The sequence below is a fragment of the Castor canadensis genome, chromosome 6 (assembly GCF_047511655.1).
Source record: "Castor canadensis chromosome 6, mCasCan1.hap1v2, whole genome shotgun sequence".
NCBI lineage: Eukaryota > Metazoa > Chordata > Mammalia > Rodentia > Castoridae > Castor > Castor canadensis.
In genome coordinates, this window is record NC_133391.1 from 11,057,066 (window position 1) to 11,084,959 (window position 27,894).

At 44.7% G+C, this 27,894-nt stretch overlaps 1 protein-coding gene across 1 annotated transcript; it reads left to right on the plus strand.

The window, feature by feature from the left end:
• Ywhag (tyrosine 3-monooxygenase/tryptophan 5-monooxygenase activation protein gamma) lies at positions 1–27,361 on the plus strand. The gene is made up of 2 exons (XM_020156401.2): positions 1–311; positions 23,983–27,361. Exons 1-2 carry the CDS (start codon positions 225–227, stop codon positions 24,637–24,639), a joined length of 744 nt encoding a protein of 247 aa, XP_020011990.1. The 5' UTR covers positions 1–224; the 3' UTR covers positions 24,640–27,361.
• Positions 27,362–27,894: the final 533 nt, after the last annotated feature.

Below are 27,894 nucleotides of genomic sequence, written 5' to 3' on the forward strand. Positions count from 1 at the left end.
GTCCGTCCGCGGCACGCAGAGCAGCCGCAGCCGCCTCGCGCCTGGTCCCGCGGTCGCAGCTCGTGCCGCTCCCTCTGCGCCGCCGCCTCAGTCGCAGCTGCCTCTGCTGTTCGCTTCGTGAGTCGGTCTCTCCGGCCCACGGGCTCCAACCCCGCCGTAGCCGCTCTCCAAACCCTTCAGACCATCCCGGTCTCCTTCCTCCGGCTCGATCCAAGCCCGCGAAGATGGTGGATCGCGAGCAACTGGTGCAGAAAGCTCGACTGGCCGAGCAGGCGGAGCGCTACGACGACATGGCCGCGGCCATGAAGAACGTGAGTGTCTCCTCCCCTCCCCCCGCCTTACCCCAGCCCCTCCCGAGACTCGGTCCAAGGCGTGGAAGGGAGGCCCAGGGGATAGTCGCCTGTCGTGACTGTAGGGTGGCCGTCCCATCTCACTCAGCGAGGGAGGTGGGAACGGGGACCGATGGCGATAGGGACCCGGGTGGTGACGCGGCCGATCTCCAGTGTCCCCAAAGCCTGGTGGCGCTGCCTGTCCCAGACCGTCTCCGCGCTCGGAGCTCGGAGCTCGGGCTGGGGCGGGGTCTTGCAGGGCAGGCTCGGGAGTGGGGTCTCTGATCCCGGTGTTTTGGGGTGCGCTGGGGACCGGATCGGGGACCGTGTGCATCCTTTGTGCCCCACTTCCCCTCCTCCCAGGCGTGGGGGCGGGGGACCGCATGGATGCGGTTCCTCTTTCTCTCCCTGGTGTCTGGGCGGCGCCTTTCTCATTCACTCAGCAGGTCTCCCAGTTTTCCACCCCCCTACACCCCCAATCTTCCCACCCCCACCACTCCCTTGCCTCTTCTGACAGATCCGTTAAGGAACCTCCCGGGGGGGTGGGTGGGAAATGTAGGGTCTCCTAAAATCCTGAGCTCCAAGGGTGCAAAATCGAAACCTCCTTGCTCACGTTTTTCTTAACAAAAGGCTCCTGTTTCTCCATTCCCCAAAGCAAAGTCTTTTAGGAAATGGGGGACACTTGTCTCTCTGGCATTTTCATTGATTGGTTCTCCATATCACCTCCATTTTTTTCCTAAATGTTTTTTGCATTACAAAGGGTAGGTATTTCCTTTAAAATAAAGGTGGTGAGGTGACGGGGTTCAATTTGTGACATATGCTGTTTCCTTTTTAGAATACAGGCACGCGTCTGCTGAAATTCCTATAAGTTGAAAAAAAATTACATTCTGTCTGATGTGATACTGCAAACAAAGCGGTGGTGGGAGGCAGTATCAAGTCATTCCAGAAGATTCTGCATTTGTCATATTGCAGAGAGCCTAGACTGGGTGGAGGCTGGGAGGAGTTATTTTAAAGGGGGAAAAGTCTATTTTTCCTTTTTAATTTGTTTTGTTATATATATCTGAGGCTTTTTTTTTTTTTTTAAATTTAACCTAACACAACCTTATGCTGATGAAAAGAGAATTGTGATCTGTGATCTCCAGTTGTCGCATTTTGTCTGGGATGCAGGTTCCTCCTGTGTTGCACCATTTTGTCATTTACCTATTGAGTTGGAAACCAGTGTGATATTAGAGGAGGGGGGAACTACTGAATATTATAAAACGAAACGTGGAGATAGTAATTCAGGTCTCCCACTCCCTTAATGTCTAACTTCCTGCCTTACGTAACAAAAGGTTTTTAAATCCATCTCCAGCGTGAAGTGGACACTGGCGTGTACCTTACATGTTAAGTCTTAAATGAACATCAGAGGTGTTAGCAGGTTAACTCTTGAATAACTATACTAGCTCTCGAGATTATCAGTGCCAGTGCTTTCATAATTAAACCAGCTACAAAAAAAAAGATTTTTATCTTATTAAAAAGAACTGATGTTAAAATTGATTGGAAATCCTGTCTGTAATATGTTGCTAGACTTGTTATTTTGTAATGTTTTAGTGCTCAATGATACAAGCGGGACTTTTATTAGATAATCAGTATGAGGAATCTCTTTAGTTCATGTTGTTTAGACTCTTCTAATTTTCCATATTTCTAGTTTCACAGGAAAGCGAGTGACCTCGCACCTATATCCATAGCAACCCAGTGATGTCACACACAATGACACAGAGGCTGCAATGCACCTAAGGGCTGGTAGGGAGTTTGCGATGGCATTTGTCCAAGGTAATGCAGAAATTAGCTGATAAGCCATGTGGAATTGAGCACCTCATCTTCTGCCAGACAAGAATTGGCCCAAAAAATTAATTTTATTTGTCCTTAGACATGCAAAGCAGTGACCTCTAGATAAGCCTTATTCACCTTTTTAGTTCTACTTTTCTTACAGACGTTCATAAGGGATTTATTTTTCAACATTCATCTCACTTTTTTAAAAAATCAGGCACAATGGAATAAAATAATTTTTATACAGGTATATATTTATGATCACAGTGCAGGGGTGGCATGTATATTTCAGTTATTGCAAGTAATTAACTGGACAGGATTATAATAAAAACCTTGAAAAATGCTGGTTTCCTAGTGAATCATTTCCGGCAATTTAGGGAATGAGAACCCAGGATAAAATGTTTTAGATCCTAATTTGCAAAGATTGTCCTACCGTGTTTCTGTTCTTCAGACCATATGGAGGGAAGAACCTTTGTAGAATGAATACCTTTTTTTCAAACCTAATTAATGTGATTTGGTCCTCATTTTTCTTACCTGTAAAATGGCATAGTGCCTACTTGTAAAAGTGAGGAACCACAGTAGGTATCCCCAAAATGGTAACTACTTACACACCTGTTTCTTACCCAGCTCATAAAAGCCCTCCAGGCTGGGGGTGTACTCCCTCCAGGAGTAGAGCACTTAGCATGTGTGAAGCCCTGGTTCAATCCCCAGTACTAAACAATTTTTTTTAAATAAAAATTTTAGAAGGTCATGATGGAGAACTTGGAAAATTTAGTCTTATCACTCCATTGAGTTCTTTTGGAAGGCTGACAACTTGATAAGAGGACTAAAATAAATTGGTATTTAGGAAAATTACACTCATAATAACAGTATTGGAGTCAGTACACAGAGACAGGTATATGTGGATGACCAGGATACACATTTAAATGTGTAATTCTTGCATTTAATTAAGGACTGCCTATATTTGTAGACAATATAAATTTAGTAAGTCCCCCTTGTTCACATTTTAAGTTTTCCCGTGGTTTCAGTTATCCTTGGTCAGCCATGGCCTGAAAATAAGTGTTAAGTAACCTCTATCACAGTGTATTATAACCGTTCTGTTTTATTGTAAGTTATTAATCTCTTACTGTGCCTAATATGCAGATTAAACTTTATCATAGATAAGGAGGAGAATGGTAGATAACGTGTTGGGGACTAGCTGCAGTTGCAGGCATCCTCTGTGGGGTGGGGGCACCATTGAACTGTCTTGTCCTTTGGTTTTTAATAGCTTCCTGACATGCTAGAATTGTAAGTAGTGGGGGGTGTTCTGGGCTCCTGATTTCCTTGAAGTTGCTGGGTTAAACCATCTAACTGGGTAGTTGGGGGCAAGGGTGGCAGGAGGCCATCATAATTTGTGTATGAACCAATCTTCCTAGGGGAATCAATAGACATTAAAATTCTTCCTCTCTGAAATAGTCTGTTTTTCCTGCTGGCTCTTCCAGGAGGCTAGATCAATAGCCATTATCGCTAATGGAGTAATGATACCGCTGAAGGTTCTTCAGAGATGGAGTTCTGCCAACCACTATTCACAGTGTGGTTTGGATTATTCTCTTTGGGGTGGAGAGAAGAGAGCTAACCCTTCACAATGCTAAAATGAACATATCTTTCGAATTCGTTGAGATGAAAGCTGTTGCTAAATGTATACCCTCATTTTAGTCTTCTGGATTAACAGTAGACCCTGGTAGGATTTCATCTCTAGTACTTGGAGAAGCCTTATTTGTTAAGCTGAACTCTATCAAAAAGAGTGGAGAAAAATCACTTTATTAACATAGAAGTCACATAGCATAACATTAACCTAGCATAGTCACACAACAAAATTTCCAGTACACAATTGAGTGGTTCAGTGAGTGTTGTGCAGTCATCACCTCTATTTGAAGAAAAAAAAAAAAAAACGATGCTGGTCTGGACTCCAGCTGGCTGGATTTCAAAACATGATTACCGACACAGGAGTGTGTCCATAATGAAGTGCTCCCAGTGCCTCCCAGCCATCGGTAATTGGTTAGCCCCTTTGTCTTCAAGCGTCTCAACCTTTTCATCATTAGCTGAAAGACAGGACTTAGCTAGGTTTGCATTGTATATCCATTTAAAGAGTAATAGAACTTAAAAGCCATATGATGTTCACCCAAATAGGTAAGAGCAGTTTATCTGAAATCTGAGCAAACCATTAACTCTTTGGAATCTGTAGAAATGTTGCTGGACTCATTTTCAACCCCAGAATACTGCCTGTATTCTAAATGACTTCCCTGCTGAGCCACAGTAGTCCCTATGCAGCCAAGAGTGAGGAGCCTGCAGTGTTAGAGGTTGAATACTTTGTTTTGGTTACTGCCATGCTCCTGAGGCTGTCAGGCACCCTAAAGAGTGAGAGTGACTGTCCCCTTGCTTGTCAACCACAGTTCTGCCACCCTTGCCTTTTATCTGACAGTGCATCTGGTTAATTCTGTGTTCCTACCAGATATGGAAGGGAAGTGAGGACCAACTTAGCTGTATACTAGTCAGGGAAAAAATCACCTTTCGTTTACATAAACCATTTTTCTGTCTTTTCTAATCTTGGTTCTCAGTGCTTTACCAAATATTCCAATCTCTACAGAGGTGCCATCTTTGTTGCCTTTTTAGGTTGGAAAGAGGACCAGTACCAACTGCCTTATGGCCCTTTTCTTTCATAATTTTTCTGTTTACTGAATTCCATTTTAGGTGTTAATTGTCCTTTTGATTAATTATGAAACTGTCTTTTTTTTTTTTTTTTTGGAGACAGAGTGTCTTGCTATATAGCCTCATCTGGCCTTGAACTCAAGATCCGCCTGCCCCAGATTCCTAAGTGCTGGAATTATAGGTGTGTGCCACTATGCCCATCTGGTCCCATGATTTTGCAAGAGCAATAAAAATTAATAGAAAGTATAGATCTTGGAGCTTGGAGGTGTGGGTCAAAGTGGTAGAGTGCCTGCTCAGCAAGCGCAAAGCCCTGAGTTCAAACCCCAGTCCCTCCAGAAAAATAAATAAAATAAAAATTGTAGATCTTAAAGAACATTTATTTTTGTGGCTGGAGCTTGAACTCAGGGCCTTCACTTTGAGCCACTCCACCAGCTCTTTTTTTGTGAAGGTTTTTTGAGATAGGGTCTCACCAACTAGGGCTGGCTTTGATTCAGAGATCCTTCTGATCTCTGCCTTCTGAGTACAGATGTGAGCCACCATCGCCCGGCTTAGTGGGGTTTGAACTCAGGGCTCTGCACTTGCAAAACAGGCACTCTGCTGCTTGAGTCACATCTCCAGTTCATTTTGCTCTGGTTATTTTGAAGGTGGGGGTCTCATGAACTATTGCCCGTGGGCTGGCCTCAAACTGCAGTCCTCCCAGTATCTGCCTCCTGAGTAGCTAGGATTATAAGCATGAAGTACTGGCGCCCAGCTTTTTTCTCCTTTCTTAAAGACCTGTTACAGCCTGAGCCAAGTTGCCATCAGCATTTCACTTCTAAGGGTGTGTCTTACTGAAAAAGATTGTTTACCTGTGTGAATACTGTACCACATAGCATTAAAATTGCTTGAGAAGAGGTAAGTGCAAAAAAGTGTTCTTATGTATGTAGGTTTTTAACATGTCATTAAAAAGAATTCCAACTAAACTCATTGTTCTCTTCATCTTTGGAGGGAAAACAGCCTCATTTGGCGAATAGGACCTGGCTGTCCTGTCTTCAGTCTGTTGCTACAAGCAGGGCATCAGAGCTGCAACTGCAGTGGTGGCACTGGCCAGCTGAACGGTTAGTGGCAGCAGCTGAAGAGGACTCACTGCCCTAGCCCTGCAGTAGTGGAGAGAAGTGAGAAGTGGCCAGGAGGTGGCAGGAGGAAGGCAGGTGTCTTTTGGAGCCATAGAGATCTCTCCAATTTCTTCAGCTTTCTGAAAGAAATTACTGACATGACATCTAAGCTGCCTTGTTTAATTTTAATTTTTATTATTTATTTTTGCAGTACTGGAGTTTGAACTGAGGACCTCAGCTTGTGAGGTATGGCTCCACTTGAGCCACACCACCAGTTCCCTTCTTGCTTTATTTTTCCAAATAGGGTCTGGTGCTTCTATCTGTGCCAGCTTGGATCATGGTCTTTATTTATGCTTCCTGAGTAGCTGGTGTGACAGGTGTGCCCAGCTTTATTGGTTGAGATGGAATCTCAAACTTTTTGCCCAGGCTGTCCTTGAACTGTGATCCTCTTGATCCTGCCCCTCTCAAGTAGCTAGGATTAAAGGCGAGAGCCACTGAACACAGCATTGATTTTTCTTTTTTTTTCTTTTTGGTGTGGGGGTTGGAGGGGAGGTGGTACTGGTGTTTGAACTCAGGAGGGCCTCACGATTGTAAGGCAGGCTGTCTACCACTCCAGCCACACCTCTGGTCCATTTCTGGAGGTGGAGGTATCAAAATATTTGCAAAGGCTGGCTGCAAACTGTAGTTCTCCTGATGTCAGCCTGTCGAGGAGCTAGGATTACATGCAAAAGCCAACAGTGCCTTCCTAATTTACTTTTTTTCTTGATGCTAGGGATTGAACCCAGAACCTTGCACATGTTAAGCACCTGCTTTACTACTGAGCCACACCCCAGCTCACTGAATTGTTTGTACTGTACGCATTTTGTAGTAATCTAGCCTGAACTCGTGACTGTACTGGGGAATTGAACCCACAGCCTTGTGTCTTAGGCAAGCGCACTAGCACTTGAGCCACACCCCAGCCTGTGGCAATGTCTTTCAGTGGAGGCCTAGCATGTTTGGTGGCTTTGGTCAGTTATAGTGGATAGGTGTTTTTCTCAAGTCACCCTGCTGTTCCCATGTGACATCTGGTCATTCTAACTACATCTGTGTAATAGAACTAAGGATTTAGGTTGTTTTCTACTAGGTAGAATTGAGCACAGATGAGCAAGGCGCTTGTGGCTCACACCTGTAATCCCACCTACTCAGGAGGCAGAGATCAGGAGGATCGAGGTTCAAAGCCAGCCTGAGCAAACAGTTTGTATTCGAGACCCTATCTTGAAAAAACTCAACACAAAAAAAGGGCTGCTGGAGAGGCTCAGGGTGTAGGCCCTGAGAGTTCAAACCCAGCACTGCAAAAAGAAAAAGTAGAACTGAACACAGATATCTTTAGCTTGTAGCATGCTAGAAGTTCTGAGAAAAAATTCAGGGAGCCACTATAATGACACGTGCATGGAGAGTCCCAGCATGCTTTTTACAGAGTTTAGCTTTGCTCTTGCTCTTGTGTCTTTTTGACTTGACATTATTTGCTTTTGTCATTAATATTTTAAATGGCTGAATAGTATGTGGCTATGTAATTTTTTTTCGGTGCTGGGGTTCTTATCTAGGGCCTTATGCATGTCAGGCAAGTGCTCCAGACTGAACTATATCTTCAAGCCTCAAGTAGTTATTTAGCATATGAACTACTTACTGTTTTACAATTAGGAATACTTCTATGGATTGCCTTTTTTTTTGACACAGTGTCTTGCTATTAAGCTATTTAGCCTAGATTATTCAAATTTAATGATCCTTCTGTTTTGTCTTCCAAGTTCTGGGATTACAGGTGTGCACCACCCCACCTGGTGGTGCTATGAATGGCTTTGTGGCTAAATCTTCAAACATTATTTATTAAAGACATAGCCCAAAGTGGAATTTCTGGAAAAATACCTTGAAGAAAAAAAAAATATATATATATATAAAGGGGACTGGGGATTTGGCTAAATGGTGAAGTGTTTGCTACTGTGCAGGACAGCTTGGCTTTCGTCTCCTGCACCACAAAAGAAATCATTGACTGATTTGTTTGAATAGACAACACATATACCTAGTTCAGAATTTGAGAAGCACCCTTCCTACTTGAAGAAACTGAAGCTGAAGCAGAGGAAAATGCTGGAACAGTGACTTATTGGAGGCCAAGCTCCAAGCTTTGTGCTATGGTTGGGAGGATTGTCATTCTTTTGTAATGGAAACTTGTCACATGTATAAAGACAAATAGCATAAGAAGCCCCATGTACCCGCTTCTCTCCTATTGGCAATCTTTTTTTTTTTTTTGTGGTACCAGAGTCTACACCTTGAGCCACTCCATCAGCCCTTTTTTGTGATGAGTTTTTTTTGATAGGGTCTTGCAAACTATTTGTCAAGGCTGGGTTTGAACCATGGTCCTCCTGATCTCTGCCTCCTGAGTAGCTGGGATACAGGTGTGAGCCACCAGCGCCTGGACAGGAGATAACTTTTTGTCTACTTAAAATTACCCCTTATTTGCCACAGATGCTCAAGTTACCAACAAAATCTATGTTCAAATCTGCAGTTTCATTTTCTTCACTGTTTTTGGCCTTGCTGGGGCTTGAACTCAGGGCCTTGTGCTTGCTATGTAGACACTCTACCACTTGAGCCATGCGCCCAGCCTGTGGTGCAGTTTCTTGATTAAGGAATTTAATTCCAATGGCAGAGAATTTGGTTTTTCCCTTGGTTTTAAGAGCTATCTGCCATCAGCTGGTGTCCTGTAGGGGGTGACAGCCTGGGTTAGTTTTTTCTTAAAGGGCAGTCCTGTCTGTCTGGGTTATTAATAATGTCAGGTGCACTAACTCCAGTTAATTTGTCATTAAACCTGCTTTTGTGTGGCTTTGTTATCTGCTAGCATTGTTTTTAATAACTAATTTTTGTTTTAAAAGCAGTATAGCCTGGCCTGCACACCAGCACTGAGACCAAATTGAGCTATGTAAAAGACCTGGTCTCAAAAAGGAGGAAAAATAGGCAAGAGAGAGAGAGAGAGAGAGAGAGAGAGAGAGAGAGAGTGTGTGTGTGTGTGTGTGTGTAAAAATACGCTGTTTCAAACGTGGTTTAAATGTAGTTCAGAAGTATGAAGCTAGCCAGGTGCCAGTGGCTTTTGCCTGTGATCTTAGCTACTCAGGAGGCAGAGATCAGGAGGATTGCTGTTTGAAGCCACTCCAGGCAAACACTTCATGAGATGAGACTTGATCTCAAAAATATTCAACAGGGAAAGGGGCTGGCAGAGTGGCTCAAGTGAGAGCACCTGCCTTGAACAGACGAGGCCCTGGGTTCAAACCCCAGTATTGCCCTCCCACCCAAAAAAAAGTATGGAGCTGAAGGAGTGCAGTGGTTCCCACCTGTAATCCCAGCATGGCAGAGGCAGGAAGATCATGAGTTCAAGGCCAGCCTGAGCTGCATAGTGAGACCCTGTTCCAAAAGACAAAAACAAAGGCTAGGCTATGGGTGTGGCTCAGTGGTAGAACACTTGCCCGGCAAGGGCAAGGCTCTGAGTTCAAACCCTAGCACTGCAGAAAACAAAGTGTAGCTATCCAGTGGTATTTTCGGTGAGCAAGCTGCGTCAGGTGCCAGTTAATTCTTATCATTTTAACAGTTCTTCAGAATAAGGACTAGACCTGTGAATTGAGGAAGGAAAATTGTAAATTTCATGTAGTACCATTAACCTTTTAAACTTGCATTTAAAAGGTCTTGCTGTTCCTTGTTCTTGGCAAATGAAATTGCTGAATGAATTATGAATTATAACTCATTCTTAGTTTGGATTTACAGTACTCTGTTGTTTTTTATTTAATTTTATTTTTTGTGGTACTGGGGATTGAACTTGGCTTTGCTAGGCTGGCACTGTACCACTTAGGCTATGCTCCTAGCCCAGCTTTAGGTATTGTTCACATAAGGTTCCAGCCTTTTTGTCTAGGCCAGCCTTAGACTGCAGTCCTCAGCCATCTCCAGCATTGCTGGGACTAGAGGTGTGTACCACCCTACTTAGGTTGTTTATTGAGATGGGGTATTGCTAGCTTTTTGCTTGGGCTGTCTGGAACCTCAGACTTCCCCATATCTGCTTCCCAAGTAGCTGAGATTACAGGTGTGAGCCACCACGCCTCTAGTACAACAGTTACACCTTGGGAAGCATTTTTATGTATTTTTCCCATTTAACTTCCTGGTATACCTCCTGATTTTGAGTCAGTGCCACAGACAGCAGTGGAAATTCTGAGTACTATTCATTTATGACTGTCAACTGCATCTTTGTAATACGCCTTTTTAAAAAAAAATTGTAACTTGTTTTGAATTAGCATACATTAATACAAGGGGGTACATTGTTCAAAGTACAAGTTCACCTCTGTTATGGTCTCATTTCTGCCTTTTTCAGAACTTGTTTGGTGGTTTCATTATACAAATTGATATTCCCATTTTACAGGTGGAAATATTTAACTTGCCTAAGGATTTGTATGTATTTTTTTATTTTTGGCAGTACTAGGGCTTGAACTCAGGGCCTCCCCTTGAGCCACTCCACCAGCCCTTTTATGTGATTTTTTTTTTTTTTTTTGAGATAGGTTTTCACAAACTATTTGCCTGGGCTGACTTCAAACTGTGATCCTCCTGATCTCTGCTTCCTGAGTAGCAAGAACTATAGGGTGAGCTACTGGTACCTGGCTAGGATTTATATTTTTTCCCCTGCTAAATGGAAGGGTTTTGCTTCAAAAGGTTTTTCAGAAAGGAGTCAGACAGAAAGCTGGAGACCTTTTAGTACCATTAATTGATGTTTTCTTTTTTGGGCTTGTTATTGTTTTTTAGATAGAATTTTGGTAGATAGCCTCCAGACTGGCCTCAAAGTTGCCATCCTTCTGCCTCATCCTATTGCTGGAATTACAGGTGTATGCTACCACTCCACTCCTGGCTTAATTGATCTGTTTGCATTAATTTTAGTATACATTCCATTGTTTGCAGAAGCATGGAAAATCCTTCAGATTGCTACATATTTAATAATTTTTTCCATTTAGTTGACTTTGTTGTGTATTCTAGGTTTAAATAAAGCAGAACACATTTCCCTTAAGACAGTCCAAAGTTTCTTTTTGTAAATGTCATTTGGTCCCACCGCTCAGTAGTTTCCAGTATCATTTCACAAAAGGGAATTTGAGAGTTTTAACAGGAAAGGGTAAGTGCAAGTCTAAGATACTGGCGGGAGGTGAAAGGCAACCGAGAGGAAGTACTCATCCGAAAGAAACAGACAAGGGAGGACGGTGGCGCCTTTTTTTTTAAATAAAAAATAACATGATTTAGTTAGGCATGTCTGCATGAATCTGTATCCCAGCCACTCGGGAGGCTGAGGTGGGAGGATTGCTTGAGCCCAGGATTTCAAGCCAGCCTGTTCAACATCTCCAAAAAAAAAATTATGAGGAATTCAGAAGATGAGATTTGGAACTTGTTTTGGAGAAGATTTAGGTTAAGATCAAAGGAAGAAAAAGATACCGTTATGTTCTATCTTGGATCAGTATTTCTGTAGACATTTGAATATTTTGTAGATATTCTAGGCCAGTGGGAGAAATAATGGTACATAGGGAAGACAGAGTTGTGGGCTATTGTCGAGCCTTCTGGGAATACTCATTCCATAAAAAAACTGAGTGAGTTCAGTGCTGTGGAGCTGGAGGACACCAACTCTCAGTGGACATGAAGTGAGGCTTCCTAGCCGGGCATGGTGGCACGCACTTGTTATCCCAGTACGGTGGAGGCAGAGGCAGGAGGAAGCCAGCCTGGGCTAAAGAGACCCTGTCTCAAAAACAAAAATCCAATCCGAGTACTGGTGGCTCATGCCTGTAATCCCAGCTACTCAGGAGGCAGAGATCAGGAGGATCATGGTTCAAAGCCAGGCCAAGCAAATAGTTCACAGGACCCTATCTCAAAAAACCCATCATGAGAAAGGGCTTGTAGAGAGGCTCAGGGTGTAGGCCCTGAGTTCAAATCACAGTATGTTTAAAAAAAATCACCTTCTTAAGCAATTTGGGTTTGCCTAATTTTTTGGAACAGGCTTACTTGACTGCCAGCCATGGGCACACTGGGACACGATCTGTCTGTGCTTTCTGGACCTCTTAGGCCATGTTCCTTATGGCGACTTGGTGAGCTGCACAGCTTTGCTGAGTGTCCTGATGGCTCACATTCAGGACAGCTGTCACAGTAGGGGACCTAGAACTCCACAGAGTCCTGTACTTGGCCCCAGAGTTCAACTGTTGATTATGTCGGGCACAGATGGCACTTAACAGTAGCACTTGTTGGGAAAATAAATACAGAGCTGTGAGGTCTTCACTGAGTGCGATTAGGTGGTGTGAAGTGAATTGAATTTGGAGCTTCGGAATACAGTGAAGTGGACTTGGTAAGGGGGCTTTGACTTGTACCAGATCCCCCAAACAAGTATTCTCTCCTCACTGTAATGTGGGTGGGCTGAGCCACTGATCTGGGCCTGCTCTGGTGGTGGGACGAGCTGCCAAGGCTCCCCACAGGTTACCCAGGTGTCTTCCTGTGGCAGTGTCGGGGTTGGGGTTCTCAGCCACTAGCCTGGGTGCACAAGCCTCTGCTCACTCTGGACTTGATGATGGCCCCTTAGCTGAGGCTTGCCACGTGACCAGGCTCAGCTGAACAGCAGAGGAGCACTGCGAGACCACCGGGAAGGAAGGAGGGGGATACACAGGCTTGGGAGCGATTACTAGGGCCACTTTTGCAGTGTGGGCTGCATATGTCCTGTGTAGATCCTGTCACAGACAGACATTGCAAAGTGACTGCTGCAGCACCAGGATGACTCATTGATGACTCACATGACCACGCTCAGATTAGAGGGGAGAAGTATGAGCGTTGTACTTCTGTGGAAAGGCAGAGAGGTGTTGTGAAAACTACTATGAAAAGATGGGTAGTGATAAGACTGTGATTATTAGGACCTGGCCTCTACTTGAGAAATTGCCTCAATAAAGCTGTCTCCTAAAAACTGCATTATACCATATTTTACACATGCCAGTTTGTGTAATTTTCTGGTGAAGAAGTCTTGTCCTTTCCCTCATAAGAAGATTTAGCTGGACACCAGTGCTCATGCCTGTAATCCTAGCTACTCAGGAGTCATAGATCAGGAAAACTGCAGTTTGAAGCCAGCCCAGGCAAATAGTTTGGGGGGAAAAAAAAAAATCTCAAAAAAGGACTGGCAGAGTGGCTCAAGTGGTAAAAGCTCCTGTGTCTAGCAAGTGTGAGGTCCTGAGTTCAAGCCCCAGTACTGAAAAAAAACTAGTAATTAAACTCATTTCAGTTAAAAAACAATTGCCTTGTTAAAGTTTGAAGTCTTGCTCTTTTGCGATACTAGGGCTTGAACTCAGAGCCTCAAGCTTATTGCTTAAGTCATGCCCGCATCCCTGAAGTTTATTCAAGCAGGCTGAATGGTACTAACATTTTGAGAAGAGTCAAGATGGTGAGGGGGTGAACATAGAAACAGAATGAAGAAGATCCAGGAATATGAGAACTGTCTTTACCAAGTTCAAAAACTGGGGCTGGAGCTGGGGAACTAGCTCAGGGTGGAGTGCTAGGTGAGAGGCCCTGGATTCCATCCCTAGCACTGAACAAAAGTTAAAAGGATTCTGGCCCTGCCTCCAAGAGAAAATTTTAAGGTTCGAAAATGGCAGTTGTGCTGGGGGTTGGGGGCTCACTTCTATAATCCCAGCTACTCAGGAGGCAAAGATCAGGAGGATGGAGGTTCAAAGCCAGTGTGAGCAAATAGTTTGTGAGACCCTATTTTGAGAAAAACCATCACAAAAATAGCAGGTGGAATTGCTCAAGGTATAGGCCTTGAGTTCAAACTCCAATACTGCAAAAATAACAAAACCCCACAATAAAATGGCAGTTGTAAGGAGACAAAACTCAGCACTGACCTAAGGAAGGCAAGTCCGTGGTCTGTTGGTCTCTGAAGGTAGAATCGGGGTAAGTTCTCAAAGGTGTGTATGAATGTGAGATGTGAGGGGGAATGCAGTACTGGCTGGGGATGTGTGAGGGCTGCTTGCATTTCAGAGGGTATGTGATTTTCCTTGACTTTGTTTCTAGTGGTGGATTTAATGTATCATAATGAACAAATAACCAGGTAATAAATGTAGATTTCTTTCCCTTTTACATGTTTGTGCTTCTGTACCTGTGCAATAAACAAACCCAACTCTCTTTTTTTTTTTTTCTTTTCCTTTTTGGTGTTTGGAGACAGGGTGTTCAGGCCCAGGTTGGCCTTGAACTCAGTTCTCCTGCATCAGCCTCTTGAGTACTAGAATTACAGACTTAAGTGCACTACGACACCCAACTAACACTCCCCTTTGTTCTTTTTGAAGAGATATTGAGCAGTCAGCCTGCATCACACTACAGAGGTGTTTTGGTCACGGGGAGGATCATAGGAGCTGGAGGTCAGTGTTCACATAGCGAGTTTTCTTCATGTGAGTTCACACATGAAGTACTTGGAATTCTGAACCCATCAAACAGATGAGCTAATGTTGCTGGTTTGTGTGAACGTGCTGTAAAACTGGTATAATGCAGCAAGTTTTGTTTGTTTGTTTGTTTGTTTTGGTGGAACCGGGATTGGAACTCAGTTTTGTGCTTGCAAGGCAGGCACTCTGCTTACTGCTTGAGCCACACCACTAGTCCATTTTGCTGTGGTTATTCTGGAGATGGCATCTCTTGAACTGTTTTTCCTGGCTGACTTTGAGCCACAATCCTAGTGGCTCAAAGTATTACAGGTGGGAGCCACCCTTGCCCGGCTTCTTGCAGCGATTTTTGAATAGCTTTATTGAAATATAATTCACATACCATAAAACAGGGTGTGATTTAATGGTTTTAGTATGTTCAAATTTGTATGATTATAACCAAAATGAACTTTACAACATTTTCATCAACTCCATACATGTTGGCTTCCCAAAAACAAAAAAAAAAACCCACTTCTGTTTAAGTAAGTACCCCTTGCTTTGTGTCTGGGCTTGCGGATTCTCAGTGCTTAACAGAATTCACACAACACGAGGCCTTTTGAGACTGGCTTCATTAATTTAGGAAAATAGTTTCAGGATCATTATGTAGCATGTTATTACTGAGCTTTTTTTTTGTAATATTGAGGTTTGAACTCAGGGCCTTCACCTTTAGCCACTCTACCAGCCCTTTTTTGTGATTTATTTTATTTATTTATTTTTTTAAATAGGGTCTTAGCCCTTTTTTGTGATGGGTTTTTTCTTTTCAAAATAGGATATCTGGAACTATTTGCCTGGGCTGGCTTCAAACCGTGATCTTTGTGATGTCTGCCGCCTGAGTAGCTAGGATTACAGGTGTAAGCCACCGATGCCTGCCTAAACTAAATACTCTTTCAGTGTATGCATAATACTATATTTTGTTTATTCAGTCTTCATCAGTTGATGAACATTTGGATTCCTTCCACATTCTGACTGTTTCTGAGTAATGCTGCTATGAATGTTGGGAGCAAGCTTTTGTGTGGACAGTTTTTGCCTATCTCTTGTCTATACCTAGGAGATAAATGACTGAGTCATGTGTAGCTCAGGGATGTGAAGTCAGCATGCAAGTGAGCTCATGTGGTAGTGAGTCTGAGTCTCAGCCAAGTAGGAGTGTTCAGGCAAGAATATTTTATAAAAAGCTTGTAGTGACCTGGCGCCAGTGGCTCATGCCTGTAATCCTGGCTACTCAGGAGGCAGAGTTCAGGAGAACCTCAGTTCAAAGCCAGCCCAGGCAAATAGTTCTCAAGACCCTATCTCGAAAAAACCCTTCACAAAAATAGGGCTGGTGGAGTGGCTGAAGGTAAAGGCCCTGAGTTCAAGCCTGAGTACCATAAAAAAACATAAAACAAACAAAAAACTTGTAGTGAGGAAGATGGATGGTTCAAGGCCAGCCTGGCCACATAGTGAGATCCTGTCTAGCAAGCAAACATAATGCCCCAAGTTTAAGCCCTAATTACTCCCTCTGCCCCCCAAAAAGTGAAACACTGGAAATACTGCTATTAAATGAAAATAAAACCCAAACACAGCTAGGCAATATTGCCCTTGTCCTTGTGCGTGCAGTGAGAGTGATGCAAGTGTAAGAGGCACGAGTGCAGGAACTGGCAGTGATGGCTTGGGACACGCAGTCACGCATGTGGAGAGTAAGGTGGGAGAAGACTGGAGTCGTTCAGCGTATAGTGTGTGCTCTGCATAGCGCCCAGATCTGCAAAGATGAGTGAAGGATGTCTTATTTACTCGTTTATCTCTTGAGATGGGTTACTGCTGTGTTGCTCAGCTAGGCCTGGGTCTCCCGGACTCAAAGGAATCCTCCTGCCTCAGCCTACCCAATAGTTGGGATTGTAGATGCTCCCTTGGGATTATAGATCCATAATGCTAGATTTTTAAAAAAATCCTGATTTTCTTGGTGGCAGCGGGTGATGTCCTCACTGCAACAGGGGTAGGCTTGAGTGAGTTGTGTGCCTCCGTAAGCTTGTTATGTGAAACTTGTTTTTCAGAATTGTAGGTAAAGACCATGACAATTGTGGAGTTTGTTGGAATCGGTACTGCTGGTAACCAACCTTTTGGCAGTACTGGGATTGGAATTCAGGGCTTCACGTTTGCTAGGTGAACCTTGTCAACCTTGCCTGCATTCTAACCAGCCTGTTTCAGACGCTTCTAGAAGTACACTGTGAATACACAGAAATCTAGAGTGCTGTTGAATAGCTGTCTTTTGTCACACTACTGCCCCATGGACAATCACACACAATGGTTCAGGGCTGTTACAAATAGTGCAGTGAGCCAGGTCTCCATGGAATCAGAGTGATTGGGGTTTGGGGCATTTATCATTTTCATGTTGTTGCCATGTTGCCCCCTCGGAAAAGCGTACTGAGTCTGTGCTTCCCAAGTCATGCACGGGTGGTGCGTGCCTGTGACCACAGTACTGCAGCGGCAGGCAGAGGATCTCAGGTTGAGACCCTAGAAAAAACTAAAGCATGAAGGGCTGGAGATGTGGCTTAGTAGCAAGTTTGAGGCCCTGAGTTCAAACCCCAATATCATCATAAAGAAAGTGTCCAGCCTGGGCTGGGCTTGATCCTCAGCACTGCAAGAAACATAGTGTCCAGTCTGAGTGCTGGTATTACAGGTGTGTAGTACCATACCCTGCTCTGGTTGGTTTTGCAAGTTCTTTTTAGAAGTTCTGTATGTCTTAGAGATCTTGGCCCCTTGTGATATGCGGCAGTGTCTACATCATCAGAGATGCTTGCATAGGAGAAGGCACAAGAAGGAAAGCCATTGGTGTGGAGTTGGTTTCCCTCTGCTGTATGTGTGTCTTTGGGGGAAAGTCATTTCCTTTCTCTGAGTCACACCTGTAAGGTGAGTGTAGTGTTTGGTGACTGTTAGAAAACCCCCGGTTTTCACCCCTTCTCTCAGACCTGGAGCTTTGCATGAACACACCATGTCTTCATGACTTCTGGGGCGTTCCTCCTGGAATGTTTCCATTTTCCACAACTTTCATCCCGAGTGAGTGTTAGAAAAACCCAGCTACAGTTATTACTTTCTCATTAAACTCTCCAAGCTTTCCAGGTACTTTTCCATTTTAGGAATACCTCTTTGGGCTAGCTTGTAACTTGGTGGTAGAGCGCTTGCCTAGCATGCATGAGGTCCTGGGTTCAGTGCCTGCCTGGCTGTATATCAGTGGAGGAATACTTGCTTCAGATGCTCAAGGGTCTGGGTTCAGTCCCAATACCACCAACTCCATCCCACCCCAAAACCAAAAAAACCTCTCTCATCTTGTACTGTCAGTTAGTTGCACTTCCTCCTGGTGAGGATGATTACTTACCAGTAATTTTTGGGTTTTCAGCACAGTTTGGTTCAGTGTGACATACTAGGTGCTCATGAGTGCCTGGTGAATTGCTTGGTAGGTAGTGTCTTCTAACTACATGTTCCTTGTCACCAGGCCTTTTTGTTTGTTTGTTTTTGAGAAAGAGCCTAGCTGGCCTGGGACTCAATGAGCCTCCTGCTTTTCCCTCCCTAGTGCTGGGATTAAACGCATGAGCCGCCATCTTGCACACATCTGACCTTATAGGATATGTTATCTCATGTTTTCTAGGATGAATGTGTTTTGGGGTCCCCAAGATTACCCTCAGGTTCAGTGATTTGCCAGGACTTGGTGTGTAGTCTGGTCACAGCCAAAATTTATGACAGTGAAATTATGCAAAGCTCAATCAGGTAAGGAAAAGGTGTGTGGCACAAGATCAGAGGGAAATGCACAGGATGCGCCTCATTGTGACAAGTGAGGAGCTGCTGGTGTCGCCCAGGGAAGCTCGTGGAAGATCTAGTGTCCTTATTTACTGGGGGCTGGTTCTGTAGCACCTTAGGCTCAGCACATGCCAAAATTTCAGACTTGCAGAAGGAAGTTGAGAGTTACCAGGGATGTTGGGAACCTTCCCGAAATCCAGGTTCTCAGATGCCAGCCAAGGCCTATCCTTAAAAGCAGGCTTTTCCAAAGACAGCAGGCAAGACATTCATGCCTTGCTATAATTCAGGCTTGAGGCATGTCATTTAGTTGGCACAGCTAAAGAGTTCTCAAATTGTTTAATTTATTATTTAGTGGACCTGGGTCACCTTTGGGATAATTGTGCTTAGAAAGCACTATGTCCGGTTGCCTTGCTGTGGTACAGCCCATACAGTATAGGACAAGGAGCATGGCTTACACCCTGCCATCTTGTTTCTTCTGATTTTACTGGGGGGAGGGGGAAAGAGGGGTCACACAAAGCATTTGTTTTATTTACCTTTTTTGTGACTTCTTGGTTTTTTTCAGGTGATTTGTTTTTGGGGTACTGGGATTTAAACTCAGGGCCCACTTCACCATCCCTTTTTTGTGATGGATATTTTCGAGATAGGGTCTCTCGAACTATTTGTCCAGGCTGACTTCAAACCACAATCCTCCTGATCTCTGCCTCCTGAGTAGCTAGGATTGCAGGCTTGAGCCACTGGCGCCCAGCAGGTCATAGTACTTTTTAAGATCACTTCTAGGTTTAAAACAAAATCGAAGAGTCTCTATATGCCTTCTCCCTCCACTGAAGTGCACGCTCCTTCCCTGGAACCATCCCAACATTGACATGTCTTCCTCACCCAAAGCCTACCGCTTACATTAGGGTTCACCGGTGCTGGTGTGCAGTCTGGATTTTGACAGCCACCTGGTGGCATGTGTCCACCACAATAGCACAGCATATGACAGTTCCACTGCACCAGCAGCCCCGGGCTCTGCCTGCTCATGTGTCCTGGGTTTTCTTAACTTCTAATTTTTTTATTTTTTGGTTTTGCCCCCACCCCCTCCCATACCACCTACCCCGCCCCCTCCCTCTCCCCCCCCACCCCCTCAATACCCAGCAGAAACTATTTTGCCCTTATTTCTAATTTTGTTGTAGAGAGAGTATAAGCAATAATAGGAAGGAACAAGGGTTTTTGCTGGTTGAGATAAGGATAGCTATACAGGGCATTGACTCACATTGATTGCTTGTACATGTGTGTTACCTTCTAGGTTAATTCTTTTTGATCTAACCTTTTCTCTAGTTCCTGGTCCCCTTCTCCTGTTGGACTCAGTTGCTTTTAAGTTTTTAAGTTTTTTAGTTTCTCTGCATTAAGGGCAACAAATGCTAGGTAATTTTTTAGGTGTCTTACCTATCCTCACCCCTCCCTTGTGTGCCCTCACTTTTATCATGTGATCAAAGTCCAATCTCCTTGTTGTGTTTCTTTTTTGGTGGTGCACTTCAATACTTGGTAGAGATTTTTCAGTTTTATTAAATCACTGTGAAAGGTTTCATACCAAAGAGTTTCATCCATTCCAGTTTAAGGTTTGATAGATAAATTGAGATAATGCGAATGACCTGCTAGTCCGAGATAGTCACCCAAGTAACTTTTCAAGGAACTTAAGAGTTGCTGCTCTGATCTTAGGTAGAAAACATTTCTTTCTGAGTCAATTCTTCAGGGAGAACATCCGACACTAATTAATACATAATGCCTTAGCAGCTGGGATTTGGAGAGCTTTACGTCTTTCAGTCAGTCATTAGTAGAAATTTGAACTTGAGCTTGTAGGAGTTGAGAAAGGAGAAATTATTCCCCACCTCCCTACTGGGCTTAGAACCCAGGACCTCTCCTGTGCTACAAGTGTTCTTATCACCAAGCTACCTCCCCACTCATTTTAATTTTGTTTTGAAGCAGAACAAGCTCTTGAAGAATACAAACTAACACTTTCTACATTTTCCAGAGGCTAAGACAGTAAATTTGGGGTACTGTATTTACAAAGTTGCATTCTTAGAAATAATTCAAAGGCTGTCTTGAAAAAATGTTATCTCCTTCCTAAATGATGCAAAAATTGTCTTCAGCCCATAATCCTAGCTGATTGGGAGGATCGTGGTTCTAGGCTGGCAGGGGCAGAAAAGTTTTTGAGACCTCCATCTCAACCTAAAAAAGCTGGTTGGGGTGGTGCATGACCGTCATCCCAGCTGCAGTGGGAAGCCTAAAACAGGAGGATCCAGGTCAAGGCCTGCCTGGGCAAAAATCGAGACCCTATCTTCAAAATAACGGGAGGAAGAGGGTGCTGGAGGCGTTAGAGCACCTGCCTTGCAAATGTGAGGCCCTGTGTTCAACCCCAGTACTACCAAAAAAAAAAATTGTCTTTGGGCCTTAAATAGTATGCCTTTTGGAACTCTATGTAAAAACTACAGATTGACTTAAGGTATTTACTTACTTTTTGTGTTTCTGGGAATGGAACCCAGAGCCTCATGCCTGCTGGGCAAGTGCTGTACCACTGAGCTACAGCCCCTGCCCTGATCCTAGGGGATTTTTTAAAATTGTTATTTAAGGTTCCTTGCTTTGGTTTGAACAGGATTTTTAGAGCTAAAGGTTTTCTCCTCTCCCTTAGTTTCTTGCTGGCGGGGAACATCCAAGTGCGTTCCAGTGTGGTTGAGTCACTCTGTCTAAAGGTGGCATTGCCATTTCATAATCTCCGTGTCGCAGCTCATCTGTGTCAAGTAGACAAGCTTCTCAGAAGCCCCAGGATGGCCTTTGGGCTCTGGAGCCCAGCCTTCTTGCAGCAAGGAGACCTGGCCGTATAGTGTGCTGGTGAGATCACTTGAGCTTTAAATAGCGCCTCGAGTTGAAAGAAGGCCAGCATGATTTAGGGGGAAAGGCCAGCACCTGATCTCTGTGGCCTCAGGCCCTCAAGCTTCTTCTGGCATCAGAAACACACATTAGGTTGCCCTGCTGGCAGCTTGTGGCCTGAGGTGCTTGCACAGGAAGGCCTCAGCCGTGTTCTTGGCTGACAGCTAACATGGCTCAGCCTCATGGACGGGAAGTGATGTAAGGTAGCTAAGAAGTGTCAGGCTGGAGGAGAGCTGAAACAGAAGCAATACTAGACACAGGAAAGTTAGCTAGGACATTGTTAGGTAAGAACAGCAGAGACCCTCGTGCAAGAACTAAGGGATGAAAGTGGCAAGGGTGTCTCCAGGCAAAAATCCAAGCAAGGCCCAGAGAAAGGAAACAGCTTGCCCCCCAAACAATAGAACTGCATGGTCTGAGGTGTGAGCAGTGGCTGAATAAAAAATTGGATGTTAAATGAGAAGTGTCCTTACTCATCCAGAAGCTGTGTGCCCTGGGGCTCTGCAGCCACCTCTTGCCTGACTGACTGCTCTGAGTTCTAGAAGTTCCACAACCAGGGTTTTTCTTACTCTTCTGTTCTCTGGCATTATATTGGACAACCAATAATGTGTAAGGAAAGGTTCACTTAAAAGAACTGGTCCTGGGGCTGGTGGAGTGGCTCAGGTGGTAGAGCACCTGCCTAGCAAGTGCGAAGCCTTCGGTTCAGTTCCCAATACCAGGGGAAAGAAGGATGTCTTCTAGACTGCATCCCACTGCCCTCCAAGTCTCCAAGCCATGCAGTGTTAAGTGGGTGTGATAGGCACAGGGAACAGGATGGACTCAACAGAGGGAGGAAGGTAGGGAAGGGAAGACTTAATGGAGGGTGGATTAACTGGATTTTTTTCTCTTTCGCACTGTATTGGGGGGTGGAAGCCAGGGCTTCTTCGTGCATGCCAGGCAGGCACCACATTTTCAGTGCCTTGATTTTTGAGAGTTCTTCAAGTTTTCCGGGGAGTAATGCAGGTAGATTTTCTAGATAGGGAAAAGAATAGACAGGTTAACGGAAGGGTGATGTTTTTGCAATTAATTTGTTGGATCTGGAGCAGAGGTTCCTGGGAGGATGCAGCTTGGGACGGACTTTGTCTTCTGTGAGACTTGCAAGACTTGCAAAATAGGGATTGACCTAAGAGTCCGGCTGTCATTTAGCTCTCGGCTCAATATATGGAAGTTTAGATGAAACAGAAGCCCAGTTAACCAGGTGGGTAGTGGTTTGAGACCTCAAAACAGGAGGAAGACTTAGCGCTTGATTCTTAGACAATAGTTTCATCAGGTTGTCAGACCTTTGATGACTCTGATATCACAGAAATCACGAATATGGGATAGTGTAAGTGATGTCATTTATTTTTGGGTAGGACTGGGGTTTGAACTCAGGGCTTCTCGCTTGCAAAGCAGGTTCTGTATGGCTTGAACCACACCTCTAGTCCATTTTGCTCTAGTTGTTTTGGAGATGGAGTGTCATGATCTATTTGCCTGGAACTGGCTTCAAACCACAATCCTCTTGATCTCACCTCCCAAGTAGCTAGGATCACAGGCGTGAGTCACTGGGATCCTAGTTATAGATGTGTTTCATTTTTTACTTATTTTTTCAGTGAGATTGGGGGCTGAACTCAGGACTTCGCACTTGGAGTGATGCAGTTTTTCGTTTGGTAGTTGTGTAGAGCATTGGATGGATGTTGCTTTAGCTTCCCCAAGGTGAGCAGTCTTGGGGATGGTGAAGACAGAACCTTTGCAGATGCCCAGGGTGAGAAGGCAGTAGTGTGTGGCCATGCCAGCCTGGAAGGATGTACTCATCTCTCCCTTCTGTATTGCTCCTTGTAGTCCGTCAGACACTGCCACAAATGCATGCTTCACCAGTTGCTCAAGTAACACGGTGGTAAGACACAATCCTGTGTCCCTTTCACCTTTTTTTTTCTGATACAGAGGTTTGAACTCCGGGTCTACATCATGAACCACTCCACCAGTCCTTTTTTTGTAATGGTTTTTTTTTTTCTTCAAGATAGGGTCTTGAAAACTATTTGCCTGGGCTGGCTTTGAACCGTGACCCTCCTGATCTGTGCCTCCTGAGCAGCTGGCATTACAGGCGTGATGCACCGGCTTGACCTTTCTGAGGGTTGTAATTCATCTGGTCTTAGCAGAAAAGCGTCCTTGTTCTCAAAGGTCTTCGGGAAGTAGACTTAGTATATTTTCACCCAAAAGGCATCAGACTGCAGTTTAGTGGACAGAGCAAAGTTAGGCGGAAGCTGTCTGTAATCTTTTCCTAAGAACTTGAGGTGCCTAAGCCACCTACACTTAAAATCCTCAGCATTGACACATTGGCAGTGTCATAGGACAGAACTGTTGACCTTGACACTTCAGATAAGAATTTCACTTGTCATCTAAGACCTAGACTTTACAGTTCTTTCTTAGAACAGCATGTGCTAACTACTCGGTTTTTTTTTTTTGCAGTACTGGGGCTTGAACTCAGAGCCTACACCTTGAGCCACTCCACCAGCCCTTTTTTGTAATGGTTTTTTTCTTCGAGATAGGGTCTCAGGAACTATTTGTCCGGGCCAGCTTCAAACCTCGATCCTCAATCCTCTTGATCTCTGCCTCCTGAGTAGCTGGGATTATAGACATGAGCCACCGGAGCCCGGCTACACTCAGGTCCTTTTCTAAGGAGGACACTGGAGTTGGGTTCCCACTGATCCCCCTGCATTTTCTGCCCTCCTCTGTTGCTTATTACGCCTCCATCCCCCTTCCCTATCCCCACACTACCTACCTTCTCTGTTAGTCACCTGGTAGATCTGCTGTGGTGTGCTGGCGGGAGATGGGACTCGCCAGTTGACATCGTCTGTACTGTAACACCTCTGTTCCTTGCTCCTGCAGGTGACAGAGCTGAATGAGCCCCTGTCCAATGAAGAACGAAACCTCCTGTCTGTGGCCTACAAGAATGTGGTTGGAGCGCGCCGCTCCTCCTGGAGGGTCATCAGTAGCATTGAGCAGAAGACTTCTGCCGATGGCAACGAGAAGAAGATCGAGATGGTCCGCGCCTACCGTGAAAAGATCGAGAAGGAGCTGGAGGCTGTGTGTCAGGATGTGCTGAGCCTGCTGGACAACTACCTGATCAAGAACTGCAGCGAGACCCAGTATGAGAGCAAAGTCTTCTACCTGAAGATGAAAGGGGACTATTACCGCTACCTGGCCGAAGTCGCCACTGGAGAGAAGAGGGCGACTGTGGTGGAGTCTTCTGAGAAGGCCTACAGTGAAGCCCACGAGATCAGCAAGGAGCACATGCAGCCGACTCACCCCATCCGGTTGGGCCTGGCTCTTAACTACTCGGTTTTCTACTACGAGATCCAGAACGCCCCGGAGCAAGCCTGCCACTTGGCCAAGACCGCCTTCGACGATGCCATTGCTGAGCTTGACACTCTGAACGAAGACTCCTACAAGGACTCTACTCTGATCATGCAGCTGCTCCGTGATAACCTCACGCTCTGGACAAGCGACCAGCAGGATGACGACGGCGGCGAGGGCAACAACTAAGGCCCGGGGACTGGCAGCGCACGCCACGCTACTACTGCAGTCTTTATTTTTCCCATGAGTGGGGGTCGGGTGGGGGAGGGAAAGGGAGGGCTGACCTTCCCAGGGAGAAACCCACGACCTGTCCTGTCTTTTGATCGCCTCTTTGACATTTTGCCAAAATACCACTAGTAGAAAGTCAGCCTCACGCGGGCATGCGGACTGTTAGGTAGGTTCTTGCAGGCGGAGCTGTCTGTCTTTAACTTAACTTATTGCTAGGTGATAGGGAATTGAGGTGAAAAGAAAGCGCAAATGGATGGCCCTCATTCAGTAAGTTCTGTGGTTCCAGTAAGGATTTTTATGTTTATCTGCTCTTGTCCTAAGTTTCGGGTACCTTCTGTCTGTGTTAGCTCTGCTTTTGTTTCCAGGGTGTTCTCTACCAGGCATGGCATAGTTTAACTCTCCCAGTGGACAGACTTGGGGCATAAGGTCTGCTTGTCCTTATGGTTTAGGCCTGGCCGGTTTTCTGGTCTCTGATTAGTTGACAGTATTAACACTAAATTGCAGTTTACAGTATTTCTGCATTACAGCCATATGTGACATCAAGCCATTGATCGTGACTTTTCCTTTGCTGTTGTTTTGGCTTTCCGTCCTTACCGTTTCCAGGCTGGGTTTGCTGTTTGTCTGTCTCCCGGGCGAAGAGACCTGACTGAGGAGGATCAAACTACTTTAGGATTTGGTTAATAGGTGCTTGGCAGGTGGCTGTGGGATTCTTTTTTTTTTTTTTTTTTTCTCCTTCTTTCCTCTTACCGTAAATCCACAACAATTATTAATCATTTTAATAGAAATGTTAAGTACCACAAAAGTAGAGAAAAATTCAGGTCTGTATGTCATTTATTGTATTGGTATTTTCAGAGACTCTCCTCCTGTCGCAGTGGCCATGGCTCCTTCCTCAGGGATCACACTGCCATCTGTTTCCCTCTGCGCTTGAGGCTTCGTCACTGTGCCTTGTGCCGAGGCATGCAGGTGACTTGAGGCTATTGCATTGCAGAGGCGGGGCGGTCCTTTCTAGAAATTGTGGCTCAGAGTGGACAGTAACTCAAAAGGAAGCACTCCCCTCACGACATCTGTCCAGTTTCCGGAGCCTGGCAGTGTCAGCTTTTCCTCCCTGAAACACTTCCCCAAGTGCTCGGAGGAAGACAGCTAGGTCATTACCAGGTAGTAAGTACCAACTCCTGTTCCACCAGACTCCCTCTCCGCTTTTTCTTAAAGGAAGCCAAAAGCTGGAGGGTCACTCTCCCTTGCGCAGTCTGTAGGTGGGACAGTTGAAGGAATTTTCATCTCTATTTTCAGTTAACTGTAGATCCCTCCTTCCCATTTGGGATAAATCTGTCTGGAAACATGACCTGTTACATGTTAGCTGCCGTGTTTTCTTTTTATTTTAATTTTTCTGGTTTTTATAGAGTCAGTAATTGTGTGGACTCCCAAACTGGGTTAGGGCGCTAGACTTGCTTTGTTGTGTTCAGGAAGGAGAGTGTGAGTAGCAACTGAGGCAACCCAGCAGATGCTTTTGCTAAAACCAAAATCAAGCTCACCATTGTGAAATGAGTGCGTGTAACAGGAGTGCAAGTGACAGTGACGCTGGAACAATGATGACAACCATAGGATCAGTGTACTCTGTAGTATTGCACAGTTTACCCAGCATGACTTTCCTTAGAACATCTTCCTTATGCCAGAGCGGATGTCCCCGTTAATTGAGGTCTGCAGAGGACCAAGCAAAGACAGCTTGGCGCTCTTGTGCCATTTCAGGAGCCTGGAGTCATTGTCGTGGATGGAAAACACTGGCTGGGGGTGGGGTGCAAGGGGGGGGCGCTCCCTAACTCACCTTAACGTCAAGTGAGCAGTGTTGTGTCCTTCCTTGTGGCGTTTGCAAATGATTTACTGGAATTACAAAACCTCTTTTTCCTTTAAATTTCAGCGTTGGCTGTGGCTGCTTTACAGAATAATGCGAGGTAGAATCACACCAGAGGGCTGGAACTGAAGAGGGAGTGGATGGGAGACTTGGTATTTAAGCAGCTTGAATGGTTCCTTTTCTTTTCTTCATCTCTAAAGAACTGCACTTGCCTATGATGCGGTCTGTCCTGTGAACTGAGTACTTCTCCATCACTCTAGCTACGTACCGTGCATGCTAGTGTTGTGTTTCCTATGCAGTAGCTTGAAATTAACTTATACTGTAGGCGTTATGTACTCCTATGACAAAAAACAAAAAAAGAAAAAAAAAAAACCTTAAGTCTTCAAATTTTTTAAAGTTTTTTAATTTAATTTTTTTTTTTTCCTTTTGGGGGTAAAGTTTGCTCTACCAAATAGTGATGTAACAATTGATCCGTTTGGATGTTGCTATATGACATGCAGTTATATATTTTGTTTTTAGGGGTGGGGGGGGCAAAAGAAACACCAGTGTTAGCTTAATCTTAATGTCTGGTGTTTGTCATGGTGAAATTATAACTATTGCAGTGTAGGAGAACACCGACTCTGTTCTCTGAATGAGCCTTTGTGCTTTTTGTCATGTTATGCAGTGAACTATTTTTAAGGTCTGATCAGTGATTATTTTCTCCAACTCCGTGTTTCTCCAAGGAATTATTTCGCACACGGACCATTCTTAGCAGTTTTCCTCAGTGATGGAATATCATGAACGTGACTCATTATGTAGCTGTCGTACATTGAGCAAATAAACTTACAGATCTGATGTCAGTGCTTAGTTTCATTGAATGAGTTTAACTTGTCCTTTGCTTTTGAAAGTTGGATTGAATGTGGCTGTTCTCTTCTGCCACCCAAGGAATGAGGTTGGGTGGTGATGGGGGCCAAGATACATAAGAACAGCAAGGGCTGGGGTGGAGCTTTTGCCTAGCCTGGGCAAGGCCCTGGGTTCCATCCCCAACACCCAAAAAAACAACTGGGTGCTCTGGAGGTGGGGAAGGAAAATACTGAATTTAAGGCCACCCTAGGTTACATATCAAGACCCTGTCTCCAAAAAAAAGAGAGAATTAAAAATCAAAAAATCTGTGAGTCTTTTGGACTTCCTATTAATCTCTTACAAAAATGTGTGTGTTCATGCCAGATGTGGTGGCTCACGCCTATAATCCCAGCTACTCAGGAGGCAGAGATCAGGAGGATCACATTTTGAAGCCAGCCTGGGCAAATAGTCCTCGAGACCCTATCGAAAAACCCAACACGAAAAAAGGACTGACCGTGGTTCAAGTGATAGAATACCTGTCTAGC

Excerpts from the sequence above, each read along its gene's own strand:
- Ywhag (XM_020156401.2), top strand. The coding sequence starts at position 225 with ATGGTGGATCGCGAGCAACTGGTGCAGAAAGCTCGACTGGCCGAGCAG. Across the intron at positions 312-23,982 it reads TGGCCGCGGCCATGAAGAAC|GTGACAGAGCTGAATGAGCC; the intron begins GTGAGTGTCTCC and ends TTGCTCCTGCAG.